This window comes from Ranitomeya variabilis, chromosome 7 (genome assembly GCF_051348905.1).
Source record: "Ranitomeya variabilis isolate aRanVar5 chromosome 7, aRanVar5.hap1, whole genome shotgun sequence".
Lineage (NCBI taxonomy): Eukaryota > Metazoa > Chordata > Amphibia > Anura > Dendrobatidae > Ranitomeya > Ranitomeya variabilis.
Genome location: NC_135238.1, coordinates 41,047,178 through 41,071,757, shown reverse-complemented (window position 1 = coordinate 41,071,757; position 24,580 = coordinate 41,047,178). Strand labels below are relative to the sequence as shown.

At 42.2% G+C, this 24,580-nt stretch overlaps 1 protein-coding gene across 1 annotated transcript; it reads right to left on the bottom strand.

The window, feature by feature from the left end:
* Positions 1 to 22,522, bottom strand: PDILT (protein disulfide isomerase like, testis expressed). The gene is made up of 11 exons (XM_077274921.1): positions 22,262 to 22,522; positions 16,815 to 17,021; positions 15,870 to 16,003; positions 15,452 to 15,589; positions 14,778 to 14,888; positions 14,551 to 14,676; positions 12,216 to 12,413; positions 9,827 to 9,947; positions 4,556 to 4,737; positions 2,223 to 2,309; positions 1 to 161 (listed from the first exon to the last, which is right to left on the bottom strand). The coding sequence occupies exons 1-11, from the start codon at positions 22,458 to 22,460 to the stop codon at positions 96 to 98; spliced, it is 1,569 nt and encodes a 522-aa protein (XP_077131036.1). The 5' UTR covers positions 22,461 to 22,522; the 3' UTR covers positions 1 to 95.
* Between the last annotated feature and the right edge of the window lie 2,058 nt (positions 22,523 to 24,580).

The following is a 24,580-nucleotide window of genomic DNA, read 5'->3' as shown; positions in this document are numbered from 1 at the left end:
GGGTGTTGGACAAACCATTTATTCAGTAATAAAGCAGCCAAATAATGTAGAGTTTCTTGGAAGACTTGGGTCACGGACAGAGGAAGCATCCGCTCTTACAGTTCTTCTTTCACCTGCTTCTCGTTGGCTTCATTTGATGTCTCTGTTGATGAAGATGTTTCCTGAAATGGACAGAAGAACAAAAACATTACAGATCGTAGGGTTGTCAGCCGACACGGCAAAGGAGCCATCAGTCAAACAGAAGGAGGCGGTGCTGAGTGGGAAATAAAGCTTGAGTGGAGGAGGCTTCAAATCTACAAATAGATCTTCAGCCTCACTTGCATATAAATTCAAACCCTGATTTGTCAGTAACGGAGGAACGGACCGGTCATGTAAAGATATCGCTGGACTTGTCTTTGAAAGATCTACATGTACATATAAATAGTTTGGGTTGTGAAATCCTGCTGACAGTTTCCCTTCAATGGGTGCCATGTATGGGACATCAAATGGCCATTCATAGGCTCCCATATTAAAGAACCACTCCAACGTTTTTGTTTTTTTACTTCAGCGTTGGAGTGTGCTACTATACTAAGTTTCCTGACCCAAGTCTTATACTTACCAGCTGCCATCTTCAGCTTTTCGCGGCGCAGCTCCGATCACAACTTTGGACTGACCGGAAGTCAAAAGTAATGGTCACAAGTTCTCAATGCATGTCCGTGAGCCCCTCGTTCTGGCCTCACTCTGGTTCTCATAGACTTACATTGAGTCATTGAGTTGTGGCTTCCAGAACGCCCAACAAATACTGGAGCGATCCGTCAGGTCACAAACTGCTGGAGACCAAGAGGAGCGACACCGGGACAGATGAGGATGGCGACTGGTAAGTATAAGACTAGGGGCAGAGAACTAACGTTAGTAGCACCTCTCCAGTGTTGCTCTGCTATAAAAAGAAATCTAAGCATTTAACGGATACACTATTTTACTAGAGCGCTGTGACAGATGCCAACTGTTAGCCATTCATCACCCTTGCTAAAAAAGTATACACTTGCCATGTACTTTTTTTTGGATTGTTTCGAAAAGGTATTATGACAAAATGCATAACAACACAATTCAAAAAAATGGTTTAACATCTGTACTTTATTCCACTGGATGGCCGACACTTGGCATCTGTCACAGCCATCAAGTAACATAGCGCATCTGCTAAATGCATAGGTTTTTGTTTACCATGGGAGCCTATGGATGGCCGCTTGATGTCCAATATATGGCATCTAATAAAGGGAATGTGCCAACATTTTCCACTTGACATGGTGTAAATTTGGTAACACACATTGCATCCCATCATGGGCCGCACATTTGTTTGGACACTCAACATAAAATACAATAATTCCAAACTATAGGTAAATAGTATAGTAAATGCTTGTAGTAGTAATATATCACAGGCTGTAGATGTAAGATAACACCTTATCTGAGCACGTTTGCTCATCACCGGTGTCAGATTGAAGAACATTAGGCCCGCCAGATAATTTGGTTCTGAAGGCCCATCTTCTCCACTCAAGAGCCCAAAAGCGGCTGCAAGGTTTCCACTCCTGAAGGAGAAGTCAGGCCCACTGGAGAATTCTCAGATCTGTGGTGGGCCAGTCCAACCTTGCTCATCACCAGTGTCAGATTGAAGAACATTAGGCCCACCAGATAATTTGATTCTGAAGGCCCATCTTCTCCACTCAAGAGCGCAAAAGCATCTGCAAGGTTTCCACTCCTGAAGGAGAAGTCAGGCCCACCGGAGAATTCTCCGATTCTGTGGTGGGCCAGTCCAACCTTACTCATCACTATTTCTAATCTATTTAAGTCCTCCATTTGTAACACACAAAGCAATATTATGACTTCTAGACTCGACTTGAAATTGTTACAGCTGCAGGCTCAGAAAGTTGTGATCTGGTCGTGACAGGGTGGTGTATCCCATTACCCAAATTACAATGAACACAATAGAGAACTCCTCCTCTTATCGCGCTGCCGTGCAGAGAACGAGGAAACAGTTTGCATAAATTTAGAACTTGATCTTCCGATCGAATACACCATAAAAATACAAAGATTGGGTTCACATGACATAAATAATGGGATTAAGATCTTCAAAACTCCTGCCACAGGATTGTATGTTTCCTCATTCCTGCACGGCAGCCCTACAAGAAGGAGGTTTTTTTTTTTGCTATTGTCCTCACTTATAGTAAGTCAGTAAAATAATATTTTACCTCTTCTTCCATATTTGAAGAGCTCAACTCAATTTCCAAGAAATCTGTAAATGCTTCGATAGTCTTCTTCCCGGTGTATCTAACAGACTTCAGGAGAAGAAAAATTTCATGAAGATACAGTCGCCAATATAGAAAGCATCGGACATGGACAAAATATACACCGCGTTCCAAATTATTATGCAAATGCTATTTTTCTCTGATTTTACTAAACGGTCGATGCAAACGGGTCAGGATTTTTTTTTCAAAACCACAAAAAAAACCTGAGATTATTATACACAACAGAGTTTCAAAACATTTTATAGGTTGTAAAGAACTGAAAAAGGTCATTTGTTGAATTTGCAGCATAAAGAGGCCACATTTACTGAAATCATAAGCTTTTTCATCCAAAAACATCTTACGAGGCCAAGTTACATGTTTATGTAGGACCCCTTCTTTGATGACACCTTCACAATTCTTACCTCCAGTAAACCTGTCAGTTTTTGGGATAGATTCCACTTGAAGGTCTTTGCAGACTGTCAGAATAGCCCCCAGAGCTGCTGTTTTGATGTGAACTGCCTCCCACACTCCTAGATCTTTTGCTTGAGGATATTCAAAAGGTTATTAATATGGGAGGATGATGGCCACAAGAGGTCCTCAGGTCTGTGTGTGCTGTATACGGGAGGCTTCATAGAATCATAGAATGTTAGAGTTGGAAGCGACCTCCAGGGTCGTCGAGTCCAACTTTCTGCTCAATACAGGATTCACTAAACCATCTCAGACAGATGTCTGTCCATCCTCTGTTTGAAGATTTCCATTGAAGGAGAACTCACCACCTCTCGTAGAGTGTGTTCCACTCATTGATCACCCTATCTGTCAAAATTTTTTTCTAATATCTAATCTGTATCTTCTCCCTTTCAGTTTCATTCCATTGTTTCTTGTGTTTCCATGTGTAAATGAGAATAATGATGATCCCTCTACACTGTGACAGCCCTTCAGATATTTGTAGACAGCTATTAGGTCTCCTCTTCACCTTCTTTTTTGCAAGCGAAACATTTTCAGATACTTGAACTGTTCCACGTAGGACATAGTTTGCAGTCCGCTCACCATCCTGGTAGCTCTTCTCTGAACTTGCCCCAGGTTTACAATGTCTTTTTTAAAATGTGGTGCCCAGAACTGGACGCAGTATTCCAGATGAGACCTGACCAAGGGGATAATTCTGTCTCTGAGCTCCTTGGCCAGGTCCTTTGGCCTCATGATTCTCATTTGGTCTGACATGCACTGTGGGCTGTGAGGTCTTACATAGTCAGGTGTGCGCCTTTCCAAATCAAGTCCTATCAGTTTAATTACACACAGATGGACTCCAATGAAGGAGTAGAACAATCTCAAGGAGGATCACAAGGAAATGGACATCATGTGACTTAAATATGAGTGTCTGAGCAAAGAGTCTGAATACTTATGACCATGTGATATTTCAGTTTTTCTTTTTTAATAAATTTGCAAAAATTTCTACATTTCTGTTTTTTTTCAGTCAAGATGGGGTGCAGAGTGTTCATTAATGAAAACAAAAATTAACTTTTTTGAATTTACCAAATGGCTGCAATGAAACAAAGAGTGAAAACTTTAAAGGGGTCTGAATACCCATTGTATATTGTAATATAACTGTCAGGGACCCCTGTGATTCAGGGGCAATAGAGGCCGACATGTCTGCTGTTACATGAAATCTTATACTCCAGTCACATCTAGAGCTGTAGTGGCAATGTCTATATACAACATCACAGCATACCTCACAGTGAATGTATCGTCCTAACATTATATACGCTCTACGCAATCTATCCTTTTAATTCTTATTTCTTTTTTTTTTTTTGGGGGCCATTATGTTGCGGGTGTGACATGTGATTTTTGAAAGGGAGGTTTGTTTATCTTTGGAAAAATGTATGGCAGTCAATGTTTTTTTTTTTTAGTTATCCAGAAAAAAATTGTAAAAGTAGGTTGGCAACCCCAGATACAAGTCACATAATGGTATAATTCTGCATGGAGACACACAGGACAGGTTGTTCTGAAAAGTTACCTGAAAGTACAGGTATGCTTTTAAGAGGATCTGTGTTTGTTTGAGTGTTTGTTCTCATTTTACTCCAGGTGCTCCCCTGAATATTATGTATTTTCTTTCATTTTTACAATCTGCCTTTTTGTTTAGAGCTAACTTAAATGGTCTTTTAAATGTGAGCGTGTCTCAGAGGATCCTCAGGGGCGTGTCTGTGGGCTGCTCTTCATTATAATTCCTTGAGCCACGCCCCATTACCAAGGCCATAAGAAATACCACTATTTGTTTTTTTGCTATATTGTATTTTGAATACCTTGGTATCTGATCCAGCAGGGAAGAATCGAAAATGAGGGTAGCGATCCAGCACCATAAGTTGAACATCGTTGGCGGTGCAGTCTATTTTAGCGATTGTCACATTATTATTACTTAGGTACCTTCTCCCTAATTCTTCCCATACAGGAAAAAGTTCTTTACATGGTTTAGACCAAGGAGCATCTGTAGGAAAACAAACTTTGGGGTTATTTTACGGTTTGTCATAGAAAAGCCATATCTTTTAAAATGTAGTAACAATTGGAAAACAAGGTGGTAGTAAAGTATTATCAGGCGCATTGTTAAATGTGGAGGGTATTGCTTCCAAAATTAATGTAAAAAATTCTAGATAAATTGTTTCATCTATCAGAACAGTCAACTATTTCCATATTCAATAATAGGAAGTCGATGTTCCTCCTTCATGTTGTATAACCGTGAATGCTGATTGGATGAAGCAGATCAGGTGATGTGTATTTGTGTAATGATGAGGGTGCACCTAAGGATACAACAACCTTTATCAAGGTGGGCAGAATTATTAGGCAGCTTGATCTCCTCGGGCAAAAAAAAGAGATTTAACTGACTCAGGACTCTTACAATTGCTAAATTATTGGGCCATGATCACAGAACCATTAAAAGTTTTGTTGCATACAGTCAACAGGGTCGTAAAAAACGTGTTGAGAAAAAAAGACGCACATTAACTGTCAAAGATGTGAGAAGAATTAAACGCAAGCCATTATCCTCCAGTGCCGTCATATTTCAGAACTGCAACCTCTCCGGAGGCCCAAAAGTATAAGATGTTCAGTGCTCAGAGACATGGCCGAGGTAAGGAAGGATGAAACCCGAACACCACTGAGCAAGACACAGAAGTACAAGGTGCTCAGTGACATGGCCGAGGTAAGGAAGAAACCAGACCACCACTGAGAAAGACACAGAAGTACAAGGTGCTCAGAGACACCGCCGAGGTAAGGAAGGATGAAACCCGAACACCACTGAGCAAGACACTGAAGTACAAGGTGCTCAGAGACATGGCCGAGGTAAGGAAGGAAGAAACCCAACCACCACTGAGCAAGACACAGAAGTGCAAGGTGCTCAGAGACATGGCCGAGGTAAGGAAGAAACCAGACCACCACTGAGAAAGACACAGAAGTACAAGGTGCTCAGAGACACCGCCGAGGTAAGGAAGGAAGAAACCGGACCACCACTGAGCAAGACACAGAAGTACAAGGTGCTCAGAGACATGGCCGAGGTAAGGAAGGAAGAAACCCAACCACCACTGAGCAAGACACAGAAGTACAAGGTGTTCAGAGACACGGCCGAGGTAAGGAAGGATGAAACCCGAACACCACTGAGCAAGACACAGAAGTGCAAGGTGCTCAGAGACATGGCCGAGGTAAGGAAGGAAGAAACCCAACCACCACTGAGCAAGACACAGAAGTACAAGGTGTTCAGAGACACGGCCAAGGTAAGGAAGGATGAAACCCCAACACCACTGAGCAAGACACAGAAGTGCAAGGTGCTCAGAGACATGGCCGAGGTAAGGAAGGATGAAACCCGAACACCACTAAGCAAGACACAGAAGTATAAGGTGCTCAGTGCTCAGAGACACAGCCAAGGTAAGGAATAGTGTTGAGCGATACCTTCCGATATTTGAAAGTATCGGTATCAGATTGGATCGGCCGATATCCAAAAAATATCGGACATCGCCGATACCGATACCCGACACCAATACAAGTCAATGGGACACAAATATCAGAACGTAATAGGGAGCGATCTTGGATGGTTCCCAGGGTGTGAAGGAGGGGAAACTCTCCTTCAGGCCCTGGGATCCATATTCATGTAAAAAATAAAGAATAAAAATAAAAAATATGGATATACTCACCCTCGGACGGCCCCTGGCTGTCACCGCTGCAAGCGTCTGCCTTCGTTCCTAAGAATGCAGAGTGAAGGACCTTCGATGACTTTGCGGTCACGTGAGCAGTCACATGAGCGGTCACGCGGCCAATCGCAAGACCGCGACATCATCACAGGTCCTACACTCACTGCATTCTTAGGAACGGAGGCTGCCGGTTGCACCGCTGAGAGCCAGGGGCCGTCGGTGGGTGAGTATATCCATATTTTTAATTTTTATTCTTTATTTTTTACATGAATATGGATCCCGATTCCGATTACGCAAAAATTTTGGAACTCGGTATCGGAATTCCGATACTGCAAATATCGGGTATCGGCCGATATTCACTGTATCGGAATGCTCAACACTAGTAAGGAAGGAAGAAACCCAACCACCACTGAGCAAGACATAGAAGTACAAGGTGCTCAGAGACATGGCCGAGGTAAGGAAGGAAGAAACCTGACCACTACTGAGCAAGACACAGGAGTACAAGGTGCTCAGTGCTCAGAGACACGGCCGAGGTAAGGAAGGAAGAAACCGGACCACCACTAAGCAAGACACAGAAGTACAAGGTGCTCAGAGCTCAGAGACACAGCCGAGGTAAGGAAGGAAGAAACCCAACCACCACTGAGCAAGACACAGAAGCACAAGGTGTTCAGAGACATGGCAGAGGTAAGGAGGGCTGAGACCCTACCACCACTGAGCAAGACACAGAAGTGGAAACAAAGACTGGACCAAGAGATATCTAAAGATAGATCAATCAGAGTTTTTATGGACTGATAAGATGAGAGCAACTCTTGACAGACCAGATGGATGGGCCGTGGCAGGATCAGTAAAGGGCACAGACCTCCACTTCCACTAAGATATCAGCAAGGTGGAGGTGGAGTACAGTTTTGGCCTACTATTATTAAAGATGAGCTAGTTTGACCTTCTCAGGTTCAAGATGGACTCATAATCAACTTTGAAACCTACTGCCAGGTTTTAGATGACACTTTCTTTAATCAGTGGTACAGGAAAAAGTCTGAATCTTTCAAAAAAAATAATTTTCTTCAAGACATTGTTTCATCGCAGCATCAAAGTCTTCAAATGCTAGGCTACCAGTAAAGGCCTTAAATATGAAAGAATAATGACACTGCCCCATTCTTCACCGGACTTAAACCCTACTGAGAACTTGTTGGCCTGTCTTAAATAGGAGATTTTTAGTGAAGAAAAACTGTCACCTCTCTGATCCCTGTCTGGGGCTGTGGTTGGTGCTGCCCAAAAGATGACCATCAACATCAACTTTCGGCCTTGCTAACTATGTTACTATATACAGTTATTAGGTTCTTTAGAAGGACGTAGATCTGGGGATTTATTCTGATGGAATATAGGCTGAACTGGATGGACAAATGTCTTTTTTCAGCCTTGCTAACTATGTTACTATGTTACTATAACAGATTAAGAAACTGACAGACTCCATGGATGGAGCTTACAACTGTTATTTAATCCCTTTCCAACGTTGGGCGTAATAGTACACCCACGTTGGAATCCTTTCCTTTGGTGCTGAGCCCACATTTTTCCTGGCACATGTCAGCTGTTTTGAATTTGAACTTCAAAACACAGAGAGACAGAAGAGTCTGGGAATATAAACTGATGACGACCTTTGACACTCTAACTGCAGGAATGAATGTGTCACACGGATTTATGTCTTTTTACATCAACTAAAGGTACCGTCACACTAAACGATATCGCTAGCGATCCGTGACGTTGCAGCGTCCTGGCTAGCGATATCGTTGAGTGTGACAGGCAGCAGCGATCAGGATCCTGCTGTGATGTCGCTGGTTGTTGATTAAAGTCCAGAACTTTATTTGGTCGTCCGATCGCCGTGTATCGTTGTGTTTGACAGCAAAAGCAACGATACCAGCGATGTTTTACACTGGTAACCAGGGTAAATATCGGGTTACTAAGCGCAGGGCCGCGCTTAGTAACCTGATGTTTACCCTGGTTACCAGTGTAAAATGTAAAAAAACAAACAGTACATACTCACTTTCGCGTCCCCCGCTGTCCGCTTCCTGCACTGACTGAGCGCCGGCCGTAAAGTGAAAGCACAGCACAGCGGTGACGTCACCGCTCTGCTGTTAGGGCCGGCGCTCAGTCAGTGCAGGAAGCGGACACCGGGGGACGCGAAGGTGAGTATGTACTGTTTGTTTTTTTACATTTTACACTGGTAACCAGGGTAAACATCGGGTTACTAAGCGCGGCCCTGCGCTTAGCAACCCGATGTTTACCCTGGTTACCCAGGGACCTCGGCATCGTTGGTCGCTGGAGAGCGGTCTGTGTGACAGCTCTCCAGCGACCAAACAGCGACGCTGCAGCGATCGGCATCGTTGTCTGTATCGCTGCAGCGTCGCTTAGTGTGACGGTACCTTAAGGAACTTGCCCATCAGACCATGTGGGGTCATAACAACAGAGACCCTAATCACAGGACAATAAAACAATCCTTATCTAAGAATTGGCCCAATATTTATGGACGTAACCGTTTATCACCCATGGTAATTCTTCTTCATGTCACCTGGCTTATCCATGGTTTTTTCCCCCCTTTTTTTTTTTCTCTATACTATGTTGTGCATAGATATGTGATTCTTCAGAATTTGTTTTAGTCTTTGCCTGATGAAGAGACCTGAGTAGTCTCGAAAGCTTGCAGTTTGTTACCATCTTTTCAGTTAGCCATTAAAAGGTATCAACCACTGAGGACTCTCAATTCTAAATATTTTTCTTTTAAAACCTTCGCTGGTTTCTCGTGCTGTCTATCTTGGGACCAATTTTTCCCATTTTATTTTTGAATGAAATAAAGATTTTCTACAAATGTTAGCCAGGAGCTCGACACTTTCCCTTTTTTGTCTTCTTACATTTTTCACGAGCAGTTGGATCCTGGTGTTCCGTGCACACTGGACCATATGTGGTAAGCTAGTAAACCTTTTTCCTTTCTTTTTTTCCATTAGTTATATTGGTCAATGCTATTTTTTTTTATGCATTTTGAATTGGTTTTTATTCTCAGTATAAAAGCTAAAAATAAACAAATGAGAAGGGAAAATTTACGTTTTTCATTTAGTTGCATAATAATTCTGCACACCAATAGTTGCCCAATAATTTTGCACACAAAAATATTCTGCTAAGAAAGAAAAATCCTCGCTCTTACTTTCTTCAATTATCAGGTTTCAGTCGTATTAACCTTTTGGATTGACCAGCAGAACTGTAGTTCAGCAAAAATACAAATTTACCCAATAATTGTGCACACAGTCTACTTTATTTAAGGCTACGAGGTCAAGTATTTTGTTCAGCCTTTTAATGTATGATTAATGATTAACGCTATACAAATAATGACAAATAAGATCAATTCATACTTACAGAACATGACAAATACATTGCTCGATTTATTGAAAGCCACTTTATTGAAATTTTTCCCCACCAGAACTTTTACGGAATGTTTATCCCAATCCTTTGGGATATCTTCACTATCTCTTTGGGGCTAAATTGAGAAAAAAAAATTAAATAAGCACGAGTGATCAATCATAAAGCACATTTACGATAGCACAATGAATAATGTACTACTCTAAAAGATAGTCTGGTTTATGGCCTCATTAAAGTTTTTCTTGACTCCATAATCTTGGGAAAGCTACAATAGTGGGGTCTAGGAGGTAGAATATTCCTCAAATTCCTCTTTGTCAAGCATTAGATCGATACCTAGCTGTAATGGACAACCCCAATTCCCAAAAAAATTTGGGACACTGTATAAAATATATAAAAAAAACAAGAATGCAATGATTTGGAAAACTCCTATAGTTATATCTTATTCACAACAGAACACAGATCAGAAGTTGAGAGACATTTTTCCATTAAAAATTAACCATTTAGAAATTGATGGCAGTAAAACATCTCAAAAGGGAAAAAAAAGGCAGGAAAAGTAACAGGTAATAATGAAAAACAATTGGAGAGTCAATTGTTAACTACCGTAAGTCACATGACCATATTATAAAAAGGACATGTTAGAGAGGCAGAGTCTCTCAGAAGCAAAGCTAGTCAGAGGTTCACCAATCTGTGATCATCGGAGTCTAAAAATTGTGGAACACTTTCAGAAAAATGTTCTTCATCATAAAATTGCATAATTATGAATATCCCACCAACGACAATACATAATATCAGCAAACGATTCAGAGATTCTGGAGAAACCCATGTGCACAAGGATACAAGGTTGATGTTCATGATTTACTGGGCTTCAGGCGACACCGTAATAAAAACATGCACGATTCGGTAGCGCAAATCACTGCACAGGATTAGGAATACTTCCAGAAATAATTCTCTGTGAATAAAGTTCACCGTGCAACCCATAAATGTGTATATTATTTCATATATCCTTAATATATCAACACAAAGCGAAACGCTGAGTCTTCTCGAAGCTAATACTCATGTATAGTGGACTCAGGCAGAACTGAATTCTCTACTGAAGTCATGAACGCCGCGTCCTGTGGACTCGAGAGGAGAGGGACCATCCAGCTTGTTATCGGCGCACAGTTCCTGCATCCTTGATGGTTTGGGGTTGCAGAAGGGGCCTATAGCCAGTGGCGCACCACCAATTGTAGAAGACCTCGCTGCCTCTTATGGGCTCCCCACGCCTAATATTGCACTTTCGACTGTATCGGCATCCTGGATGCTGATACAGTTGAAAACAATGATGGCAGAGGGAGGACATCAGCTCCCTCCTCCATCCTTCTCCATGCACTTCTGAGGTTTGACGTCTCAGTGCGGTGACGTCACTAGATCGTTCTAGTTGTGCTGAGCTTCAGACTATCAGCAGGATTTCAACTCATTATATTTTGCACCCTTAAAGAGCAGCCGCCAGGTGAACCTACTTTCTAGAGGCGAAACGCGTTGAGGCACATCATGTGGACTGATGAATATTTTATGACCTATGTTATTTTTTTTCTGGCTACTTGATTTTGAAGGAATCTTTATAACCTTTTCAGTATGTGGACCATGTTACAAGATGGCCACATGTTATATATTTAGCAATATCTAGTATGTTTTATCTTTGTGATACCCTGCATTGTGATTATTGATTTACATTGACGATAGTGGTCAATTTATATTTCATATTAGCTGACCGATCGTTACCTTTGGGTATTTTTTTATCCCATTTTGGTTATCCCTATATACTGCATTTTTTCTAGTTTTACAGATTATTCCTGGTCCTAGTTGTGATAGGTACATGCATAATGTGGGGCACATAATACTATTTGGAGGGCTACGCGGGCACATCATGATATTTGGAGGGCTATGTGGGGGCCATTATATGATTTTTAGAGTAGGGCTGTCTAGGGGGCCATAATACTGTTTGGAGGGCAATGTAGAGGCTACGTGGTGACTGATCTACAGCTAGCATGAAAACATGTAATGGATCCCAGGGAAACAGATAAAGTAGCAATATACTATATCAAATTTAGTTCATGTACAAGAGGGATCATGTGACCAAACGGTCCTGAGCGCATAACGACATATTATTCAGTACCACTAGTAGGCCAATAGTATAGCAATAAAAGTACATAAACTGCAGCAATCAGGCTTGTTCACCACATGGCAACTGTGATGGTAGAACAAATATATAAAACATGTCTCAGGCTGTAAACTAGACATCCTGCGCTATAGTCCCGAAACAAAATATATAATAAATGGAGAGTTGCAGTCTATATTTTTGGAGAGGGCCTCCATACTGGCCTTTCAGGAGCCGAATATACATTACCTTGGCTTTTCCATCCAAATAACGTTGGCAAAAACTTCTGATATTTTCAAAAGTGACGTCATCCGCTGGCATCCTGTATTTAATGTCACTTGTCAAGTTTAGAATGCGAACTGCTGGGACGTCCACCTCTGTGATTCGGAAATATTCAAAGATTCGTCCATTACGGGTTTCATCTGTGTCAACCACTACAAATACAATCTGGTGGACGAATAAGAAAGAAGTGTTATTGGAGTGTAGCATCTTCGCTGGCATCGTCTTCATTCTCCTATGAAGCTCAGCGGAAGGTTGGACTTTATAGGAGAATGTCATTATCGCTATTTTTTACTAAATTTGCATATTTAATTTCCCAGAGGAGCATGCATGCATATGTCTCCTCACTCGGACATGCCAGGCTTGGCTTGTCACTCTCCACAAGGAGAAACATTACCCCTGTGACCCCAATCCAGAGCCCCTCACCTAGTCAAATCAGATCTCATACTTTGCACTGATGAGAGGGAACATCCCGAAACACCATGTCTGCAAACTGAGATTCTGGTTTGGCTTTTATCTCAAATCATATTGCAAGGCTCGTTAAAGAGTCGATATTGACTTTTACAATCAGCCCTCCCTTCCCCAACCCGAGGAAGACCATCACGCGAAAACACGCGTCGGGGCTGCGGCATTCACATCCACCATTATCCCATTCACACATGGGTAAGCATTTCGCTATAGCACTATCAAGGGAACTTTATGCATCCAATTAGTTTGGGTAACTTTATTCCACATATAGCCTTGTTCAGGACATTTTACCTGACTGTCCTGCTGTAGGTATTATGGGGTTTCACAGTCCCAATATATCAGTACACGGTCACCTTGTACAAAATAGGACCCTCTGACAACTCCACCACCTATGTTTGACTTGCTTGTCAGTGTGCGAGTCTCTGAGTATTTTTGTGCAGTAATATACTCTCTATGCCCTATAGTATGGATGTTTGTAACCTTACCTACATTTTTGATATATGCTATTTATGATGGTCTGTGTTGACTGGTCTTCACCAATTGTATTCATTTTTGTCACTATTGTTGTATTTACCCCCTTTTTATGTGAGTCAATAAAATTTTTCATCATAATTACTTGATTGAGTCTCCTCTCACTTGGTATTCTGGGGCAAAATGCTCCAATTTTTGTAATAATCTCGTTAAAGAGTCGATTGACTTTTACAATCGCAGCTTCCAATAGGTGGCGCTAGAGTTCTAGTCCTCGTCCTCTCTAAAGAGACAATTTGCATATTTAAATTTCCCAGAGGAGCACGCATGGCTTATAAGTCTCCTCACTGACATGCCAGGCTTGGCTTGTCACTCTTTACAAGGAGAAACGTTACTCCTTAGACCACAGTCCAGAGCCTCTCACCTAGCCAAATCAGATATCATACTTTGCACTGATGAGGGGCAAAACCCCTGAAACACCTTTTCTACAAATTGAAATTCTGGCTTGGCTTTTATCCTAAATCACATCGCAAGGCTCGTTAAAAAGTCAATATTGACCTTTAGGATTGGTGCTTCCAATAGGTGGCGCTAGAGTTCTAGTCCTATTCCTCTCTAAAGAGACTATTTGCATATTTAATTTCCCAGAGGAGCATGCATGGCCTTTATGTCTCCTCACTCTGACATGCCAGGCTTGGCTTGTCACTCTCCACAAGGAGAAGCGTTACCCCTTAGTCCCCCATATATGGAACACTAAAAGACAAGGTAAATAATTAAACAATTATTTTCACAAATATAATTTTTTTTTTTTTAAAGTTTAGTTTGCCCTTCTTTTTCCAGTTTAAAAATTAAAAAAAGTTGCATTTTCTTTCTTTTTTTTTTTTTTTTGGGGGGGGGGCATTTTAATTTTATACTTTACAGTCCATTACATGGTAAAATGAATGGGACAATTCAAAACTATAACTCGTCTCTACAAAAATAAACACTCATGGGACTATGTGGAGGGAAGAATTAAAAAAAAAAAAAAAAAAAGCTATGGCGCCTGGAAGAAGTTAGAGAAAAAAAACCCCACAAAAACAAAAATTGCTTTACATAATCTAAACCTTATCAGGACAGAATTAGGTTTCCTTGTTGTGGTTGTGCAAGTTTTTATTAGCCAAAAAGTGAGGACCGATCATAAATACATCAGACATAAAATCGTGTTTTCGGATTCTTACTTATTGATCCCACTGCAGCATTGGCAATCAGTGACTGTGCTGCTGCTGCTGCCACCTGGTGGCTAGAATTGTATAAAGCGCATTAATACAATAATCTGTTTTTATTGTTTTATGTCATTGTGAAAGTGATACAAAAACCTTATAAAAGTCCAAACCTTTCCTCTGAACTCCAGCGCAGCGGATTCATAACTTTCATACATTGCACTAAACTCCTCGGATGTTTTCGATGCAAAGAGAAGGATGTGATTATTTATGGGGACATCGAATATAGTCACAGACGTCTGGAAAATACGAAATGGGTACACGACGCATCAGCGAAATCTGCAAAAGTAACATTTCTGGTCCTATTAAATTATGTTGTAGTTTTCGTCTCTTGACTCACCTCCAGGTTATACTCCGTTACCACATCCATGATGTACGTCCGGATTAATCGCACTAGATCCACTTTGTTTTCAATTTCTTCTTCTGATATCAGATAGTGGACTGGGTTATCCTTCCATAGAAGGGAACACAAATATTGCATTACAGCCGTCCGATGGTGACTATCCAGCTTTTTACAATAGGTCATTCTAGGTTCAACATGGTGTGCTGGTTTTTTTAACCCTTTAGTGACATTTGACGTATATATACGTCAAAGGTCCTGTCCCTGCCTTTGATGCGGGCACCACTCCAAGCACATATCTTTCCCTGCACATGATGACTGCTTTAATCAGTCATCATATGATCCACCCATGGCTGTTAACCAGTTAAATCCCACTGTCAATCATGGACAACGGGAATTTACATGCGCCGGCAGGAAGCGCGTCATACATTCCGCCCATCTGCACCCCTGTCATGTGATTGAGGGGCGTCGTTGGGTTGTCAAGAGAGCTGGGCGTCTGCTGATGACTCCGTGCCTGTCATTACGATATTCCTGTGAATGCCGGCTCGTGGCCGACGTTCATAGGAGACCATGATTTCTACTATACACAGGCACATATAGCACAGGCGATTGGATGATCACAGCTTCAAGTCCCTAGAGCGTTTTCCTAGAGCATTTGGGAGGTCATTCCTTACCCTCTTGTACACTGCAGCCATATTCAGGGTTATCCCAACATGTAGCAGAACATCTTCATTGGTTACAACACCGAATGGAAACTCTGGGACATCTCTTGACGCTTCTGAAAAATGATCCGCAAAACTACTGCCGGGATCCTGCAACCATTTCATACAACGTTAAGGATGAAAAACAAGATTTTATATTAATTTATGAACAACTATCAACCCAACATATAACAATACATATGAGACTTGATGAAGGAAAAACTCCTGACTATAGGGCTATATCCACACAAGGACCCGCTGCTCCTTACAGTGTCGGCATTGAGGAAGATATCTTACGACGTCTCGTGCTCAGTAGAGGTCTCCTCCACCACCGGGCGCCAATTTATGTTGGGGAGTTTATCCGTTCAGGGCACATTTATATGTTTGTTACCTTCAAGAATCCAACCACAGAGACTTTGTCTGACTGAATGAAGGTCTCAAAATGGTCCGTGCTGTTAATTAACGTTGAACTGGGTCCCATCCGTCTGTTTATCCACGTCACGAAGGCAGAGGCCGTTCTAACGCCTACAAGTATAAAAGAATGGGGTTGGACCATGAACAATATTTATCATCTACACGCAGAAGAAGGAACATAGGTCCTTCATTCCTGTCTGCATAGATGTGGTCCTACATTCCAATCAGGGCTGTGGAGTCAGTCGTGGAGTCGGAGCCCATTTTGTTGGAGACGGAGTCATGAAAATTGAGGAGTAGGAGAACTGGCAGGGCTGTGGAGTCGGAGCCATTTTGGTGGAGTCGGTGTCATGGAAATTGAGGAGTCGGAGTCAGAGGTTTGGCTTACTGACTTCACAGCCCTGATACCAACTACTACAGGTCCAGAGTGAGAAGGACTCTCCAGTGAATGGAGTGGTAGCACTGACCACCTCTCAATTCCCACTGGGGATATGGTACCCCAACTCTTGTGATCAGTGGACGTCCCGATGGTGGGACCCCCCAGCGACCATACATTTGTGACGTATGCTGTGGGAAGGCGAAAGGCTGTACATGGATTAATCCTTTAAACTCTTGACATAGAATGATTACTTATTAAAGAGGATAGGTCATAAATATCCGGTCAGAAGGGAGTCTTGCACTCCCACAGATCAGCCGTATCCATCTCCTGCTATGGCTGCTGATCAAAGGGGATGACCAGTGTGGGACCCCGACCGATACCCTATCTAAGCAGATCATCAATATGTAAGTTTTGAACAACCCCTTTAACTATACCTAGGTAACTGGTGTTATTTGCGCTATGATATGTAGACAACCTCCTTATCTGAACTCCATGATTGCCCCTGAGGACTGGTCCCCCATGTTATGTGCCCAGTTACTCACAAACCTTTGCACTCTGTTGGATTCTTCCTATCGCCATTTACAAAAAGTTTAAAAGTCGGAAACTCCTTAATTTCAAATTCTTTCCCAAGAGTCTTCTCCACAGTGATGTCCACTTGACCAAATCTTATATCTGCAGTTTCTTCTTTGAGATGTGCTGCAGCTACAGAGAACTCTTCCTTCACTGTCTGTGAAGGTGCAGACAGAGCAATGTCTAAAATAGGCAATGTGAGAGTCACCAATAATCAAAAATGGATTACTAAAATGTTAAACTGTAGTTAATCCATCCCCCTCACCTGCACTGTACAGGTACAGTATATACAGGTGTATGCGCAGTGTGTGTATATACAGGTGTATGTGCAGTGTGAGTATACATGTGTATGTGCAGTGTGAGTATACATGTATATGTGCAGTGTGTGTATACATGTGTATGTGCAGTGTGTATACATGTGTATGCGCAGTGTGTGTATACACGTGTCTGTGCAGTGTGTGTATACACATGTATATGTGCAGTGTGTGTATACATGTGTATGTGCAGTGTGTGTATACATGTGTATGTGCAGTGTGTGTATATACAGGTGTATGTGCAGTGTGTGTATACATGTGTATGTGCAGTGTGTGTATATACAGGTGTATGTGCAGTGTGTGTATACATGTGTATGTGCAGTGTGTGTATACATGTGTATGTGCAGTGTGTGTATACATGTGTATGTGCAGTGTGTGTATACATGTGTATGTGCAGTGTGTGTATATACATGTGTATGTGCAGTGTGTGTATATACATGTGTATGTGCAGTGTGTGTGTATACATGTGTCTGTGCAGTGTGTATATACATGTGTATGTGCAGTGTGTGTGTATACACGTGTATGTGCAGTGTGTGTACACGTGTATGTGCAGTGTGTGTATACATGTGTATGTGCAGTGTGTGTATACATGTGTATGTGCAGTGTGTGTGTATACATGTGTATGTGCAGTGTGTGTGTATACATGTGTATGTGCAGTGTGTGTGTATACACGTGTATGTGCAGTGTGTGTACACGTGTATGTGCAGTGTGTGTATACATGTGTATGCGCAGTGTGTGTATACATGTGTATGCGCAGTGTGTGTATACACGTGTATGTGCAGTGTGTTTATATACATATGTATGTGCAGTGTGTGTATATATACATGTATATGTGCAGTGTGTGTATACATGTGTATGTGCAGTGTGTATACATGTGTATGTGCAGTGTGTGTATACATGTGTGTGTGTATACATGTGTATGTGCAGTGTGTATACATGTGTATGTGCAGTGTGTGTATACATGTGTATGTGCAGTGTGTGTATACATGTGTGTGTGTATACATGTGTATGTGCAGTGTGTATACATGTGTATGTGCAGTGTGTGTGTATACATGCGTATGTGCAGTGTGTGTATACATGTGTATGTGCAGTGTGTGTATACACGTGTATGTATGTACTCTGTGTGTGTGTGTGTGATGACATGATTACGAGGGGCGAACCAAAAGTAATGATAATCGGTTATTTCTATTGCACACAGAAATTAAAATAAAATGTTTTCTTCTCTCTTAGGCTACTTTCACACTAGCGTCGGGCTTGGCCCGTCGCCGTGCGTCGGGCCGAGGTCCCCGACGCTAGCGTTGTCTCCGCCGCACAACGGGGGCAGCGGATGCATTTTTCCAGCGCATCCGCTGCCCCATTGTGAGGTGCGGGGAAGTGCGGGGAGGTGGGGGCGGACCGTCGGGAGCAAATGTAAATGTAATGTAACGTCGGGTTACATGTAAAGTTTTTTGCTCCCGACGGTCCGCAACAGCACGGCGCAACCGTCGCAGGACGGTTGCGACGTGTGTCATTGCGTCGCAAATGCGTCTCTAATGTTAGTCAATGCAGAAAAAACGCATCCTGCAAGCACTTTTGCAGGATGCGTTTTTTTGGCAAAACGACGCATTTGCGACGTAATGCAGTTAACGCTAGTGTGAAAGTAGCCTTAGGTACCCACTAGTCCAGGAAAAAAAATCACTTAAATAGACCACGATTCCCGGGAGCTACATTCATTTGAATATGAACTGCCGAGGAGTGAACATCAAAATGGAAAAAAACGAGCTCAGAGCTGTCATCAAATACCTCTGCTTGAAAAAAATGACTACCAAAGACATACACAGCGACTTGGTGGAAACATTGGGGGACTCTTCTCCTCCATATTCCACAGTTGCACGCTGGGCCAAGGAATTGAAGCTGGGAAGATCATCGACGGAAGATGAACATCGTGAAGGACGCCCATCCACGTCCCTCAATGAAGAAAACGTGAAAAAAGTTGAAGTTGTATTGGCAGATCGAAGAGTGACTATCAGGCATGTAGCTGAGGTCACAGGGATCTCATATGGCAGTATTCAAAGAATCCTTGCAAAAGAATTGCATATGAGAAAGGTCTCCGCGCGTTGGGTGCCAAAAATGTTAACCGACGAGCAAAAGAAGAAACGAGTTGACATTTCAATAGCAAATCTCGAAAAGTTCCAAGCAGACAAGGACAATTTTTTGTCACGTTTTTTGACCATGGACGAGACCTGGATCCACCACTTTGATCCCGAAACTAAACAACAGTCGATGACATGGAAACGAGCCGACGAACCGACGCCGAAGAAATTCAAAGTGTCAAGCTCAGCAGAGAAGGTTATGGTGTCCGTTTTTTGGGATGCTGAAGGAATTATTATGGTGGACTATTTGGAGAAGGGAGCCACTATTATGGGCTCCTACTACGCAGAACAAATAAGAAGATTGCGGGAGGCTATCAAGGAGAAAAGGCGCGGCAAACTGCTGGCTGGAGTGCTGTTTCACCAAGACAACGCGCCGGCTCACAAAGCTGCAGTTGCCATGGCTACCATTCAAGAAGCGGGCTTTGAATTAGTGGAACACCCCCCCCCCCCCTATTTGCCAGATCTAGCCCCCAGTGACTTCTTTCTCTTTCCTCGGCTCAAGGAACACCTCCGGGGCAAGAAATTTGACGACAATAGCGATGTGATAACCACTGTTGGGGATTTTTTTGAGGGTCAAGATCAAGAATTTTTTTCGAAGGGAATTCTGAGTTTAGAAAAGAGATGGACTAAATGTATAGACTTGTTAGGAGACTATGTAGAAAAATAATTTTTTTTTTACTCTATTCATTGTGTTTAGTATTGATTATCATTATTTTTGGATCGCCCCTCATATATTTTATCAAATGTAATTTTTTTTTGTTCAAGAATAAATGACGATTGTTGTTCATGGAAAAAAATAAGCCATCCCCTGAAAATAAGCCCTCACCCATCTTTCGGCGCAAAATATAATATAAGACCCTGTGTTATTTGGGGGAAGCATGGAATGTCTCTGGAGGTCCTTGCTGCACTTTCTATACATGCACGGTGTGCTGAATGAGTGCGTACAGCATTGTACCTCCTGGATTACCGGCAATGTAGCATCTCCGGACTCCATTGGGGTTTTCTGTCAAAATACCCGAGAAACAGGATTCAGATAGGACCCCGATGAAGCACTGATGGAATCACTTTTGGTCTCCGTTTTAGTGGTGTCCATCTTTTCAAGCAGACAACTACTTTTGTAGAATGGACACAACCAGAACAGAGGCCGAAAGGGCTATGGAGAGATGATGTCGGCCTCATTGTGCAGTGAGGGCTAAATCTGACCTTCCTATGGAGCCACAAATGTGCTATGATCCCGGCCTTAAATGGGTCAACCTCTGCCCATAAACACAAACCAATCCATGGTATACAAACCAGTTTCCATTTATGGTCCCAATCACATGAGCCCACAAATTAACATGGCCCTGACGCCCATAAATGACAAAGTTGCATAGGAATACATGGAATTTGTGTGATCTAAAAAGTTCTGGAAAAGTTAAATTATTTAGAAAATAAGACATTTATGTATTAGACGGAGCAGCAGAATCAGGTTCCTGAGGTCAATGAGCGGAGACAGTCAAGGTCAGACAAGGAGAGAACATCAAGGCATTATAATAACATTATTATTAACGGGACTCTTATCGCACGAGCAAATACTACAATAAAGACCTGGATAAATATTTGTATGAGCGGCATTTTAAGATCATGCACGTGGACGATCATGATTTGTGCAGAACATTATGAATGAATATACAAATCACAGTGATCCTATACAAAATCTGTGAATTTTTTTTTATATTTAAAGGGGCAGTACAGAAGTTAGATCCTGCGTCCCCCCATCTAATAGGCCAGACCAGGGAGTCCATCCATGTATTATATGGTTGAGAACATTTACTTTCTATGGCTGTAGAATGCGACTTCCGAATAGGATAGATGGAAATTGCCAAACTATAGGGCTGTATCTCATCTGTGACAATTTTTTTTCTCAATCTCTACCTACAACTGTACTAGGGAGTTGCATTATTAGCATTTTCCCTATTTAACGGCACATTCAGACGTCCACACAAATCTAAAACAACAAAGACAAAAACATAATGATTAACATGTTTTTTGATTAAAAAAAAAAATAAAAATGTGAAAGCCATCCTACCTCGTCACGATGACCGTAACTGGGGGAGTCCTAACTTTCTTTTGAGCTGGGCATTATTGATGTGGTCTCTCTAGGCTGTGTGTCCACTATTTGGGCTCAGTCCTTGTCCACATGCATGTCACTGGACAAACAGTAAGGTTTTTAATATTAGAGTTAGGAATGGCCCAGTTATGGTCACCATGATGAGGTGGGATGGCTTTCAAATTTTTTTTTTTTTATCAAAAAACATGTATATTATTTTCATGCACTATTGCTATTTATTTACTACAGGGTATTTAATCATTATGTTTTGTTGTTCGCTTTTTTCTGTTTAGTGGCTAGTGTGAACGTGAGCTTACACGTTGCATGCACACCAGTTTATACCTTTGATTTTTTTTTCTGTCCATACAAATTGGTCTGAGATCAGACTGGTCGAGCGTCTCTTGACCCGAGAATGACAGTTTCATAGAAATACATGAAGCTATAACACTCGGGTCGGGAGAGCCACGACCAGTCCATGCACGGTCTGATATCGGACCGATTCGTAAAGACGTCAGAATGCGCCCTGAGAGTTACCTCCCTCCTGACCCACCACACACAGCGCCACTCCTGTACACAGCCCTTGTCAGGTATTGCAGCTCAGTCCCAATCAATAGAATTCAGCTACACAGTAAAAACACCATAGTGGCGCTGTTACCCTTCTTCAGTCGTATATATCCCCTTTAAAAAGATTGGCAGAAGTGGTTTTCCTCAGCTGTCATTTAGACACCATCAGCAGAATACAGTCAGTTTTTACAGCAGTCTGTATTCTGTTTACTGGTTAGCAAGACAACAGCAAATTAGATTTTTCAGAAACTATGAAATAAGAACATTACAATTCTTTGTAATACAATTGTTAAAAAAAAAATAGAATAATCCCATTCTACTTACAGAATTTCACCAATAAATACTTATTTTCGTTCAGGGCACGAGCAAAGTTGGAACTTGTGAGGACAAGGACATGATGGTCTTCCTTGATTTTGGGGGCTTTGTATTTCTTCGGTTTAGGTCCAATCCCTGATTTTTCTTCCTGAGCTGCACCAATAGCAAGAACGAAGAACACAGATGTTGTAAGGAGCAGGATATTCATTCTGGCCAGGTTATGGAGGGAAGCGATGAAGAAAGCTCCATATGTTCCTCTGGCCGTCTGTTGTGTTTCTGTTACCAGCAGAGCAAGTGGTAGATTCACACGTCACATTATCTGATTAAAATATTTCCAAGAAAAAGTTGCCAAATTTACTTTGAGATAGCGAGGCGCACTCACTGGAAGCATTTTGTAGCCGACAGACTTTCCGAATCTTCAGCCTCATATATAGCAATAGATTATTCTGCACAAGCCATTAGGAAACTTGTACAACTCACACAGTGGATTTTACTTCCTTTCCCCAATTTAGGATTGACAAATTAATCAAGTGATGTATGATTAGGGATTATTGCTACAAAACTTGGCAGATTTACAACCTTTCCTAAATGCTGCTGTGACAGGTAATCATATAGGTCCTGGTTCCTAGAAGTACAGTAGGGACCTCACCAAAATTTATTTCCAGGGTCCCCCATCAACCTTCACCATTGATGGACTTTACTTACAATAACTTCCTGAGCTTTGCGGTAACATAACAGTCTATAAACGTGGTGATTACACTATTAGGAGCCATTGATCTTGGAAGCACAAAGATTGGTAATTCCATCAGTAGATGTCACAAAGCTTGTTGGGTATGCTACTAGGAGGCACAAAGGTTGGTGGCAACACTACTAGGAGGCATAAAGCTTGATACGTATGTTATTAGGAGGCACAAAGCTTGATACGTATATTATATTACCAGGAAGCATAGAGCTTGGTGGTTATGCTACAAAGCTTGATATGTATACTACTAGGAGGCACAGAACTTGGTGGTTATGCTACTAAGCAGCAAATAACTTGATAGTACTCTACTAGGAGGCAGAAAGCTTGTTATTTACATTGCTAGAAAGCATAGCACTTGGCGGCTATACCTCTAGGAGGCATAGAGCTTGGTGGTTACACTACAAGAAAGCATAGCACTTGGTTATACCACTAAGAGGCATAGAGCTTGGTGGTTGCACAACTAGAAAGCATAGTACTTGGCGGCTATACCACTAGGAGCCAGAGAGCTTGGTGGTTGCGCTGATAGAAAGCATAGCACTTGGTGGTTACACCACTAGATGGCATAGAGCTTGGTGGTTGCACTGTTATAAAGCATAGCACTTGGTGGTTCCACCACTAGGAGGCATAGAGCTTGGTGGTTGCACTACTAGAAAGCATAGCGCTTGGTGGTTACACCACTAGGAGGCATAGAGCTTGGTGGTTGCACTACTAGAAAGCATCGTGCTTGGTGGTTACACCACTAGGAGGTATAGAGCTTGGTTGTTGCACTACTAGAAAGCATAGCATTTGGCGGTTATACCACTAGGAGGCATAGAGCTTGGTGGTTGCACTGTTAGAAAGCATAGCACTTGGTGGTTACATCACTAGGATGCATAGAGCTTGGTGGTTGCACTAATAGAAAGCATAGCGCTTGGTGGTTACACCACTAGGAGCCATAGAGCTTGGTGGTTGCACTACTAGAAAGCATAGCGCTTGGTGGTTACACCACTAGGAGGTATAGAGCTTGGTGGTTGCACTGTTAGAAAGAATAGCACTTGGTGGTTACACCACTAGGAGGCATAGAGCTTGGTGGTTGCACTACTAGAAAGCATAGCGCTTGGTGGTTATACCACTAGGAGGCATAGAGCTTGGTGGTTGCACTGTTAGAAAGCATAGCGCTTGGTGGTTACACCACTAGGAGCCATAGAGCTTGGTGGTTGCAATACTAGAAAGCATAGCGCTTGGTGGTTACACCACTAGGAGGCATAGAGCTTGGTGGTTGCACTACTAGAAAGCATAGCGCTTAGTGGTTACACCACTAGGATCCATAGAGCTTGATGGTTGCACTGCTAGAAAGCATAGCGCTTAGTGGTTACACCACTAGGAGCCATAGAGCTTGGTGGTTGCACTACTAGAAAGCATAGCGCTTAGTGGTTACACCACTAGGAGCCATAGAGCTTGGTGGTTGCACTACTAGAAAGCATAGCGCTTAGTGGTTACACCACTAGGAGCCATAGAGCTTGGTGGTTGCACTACTAGAAAGCATAGCGCTTAGTGGTTACACCACTAGGAGCCATAGAGCTTGGTGGTTGCACTACTAGAAAGCA

What these genes read in the sequence shown, in the direction of transcription:
- PDILT (XM_077274921.1), bottom strand. Translation starts at nt 22,460, where the DNA reads ATGAATATCCTGCTCCTTACAACATCTGTGTTCTTCGTTCTTGCTATT. An exon ending in GTATTTATTGGTGAAATTCT is followed by an intron (nt 17,022 to 22,261) that starts GTAAGTAGAATG and finishes TGCCTATTTTAG; the next exon opens with ACATTGCTCTGTCTGCACCT. An exon ending in ATTTGGATGGAAAAGCCAAG is followed by an intron (nt 9,948 to 12,215) that starts GTAATGTATATT and finishes TTCTCAATTTAG; the next exon opens with CCCCAAAGAGATAGTGAAGA.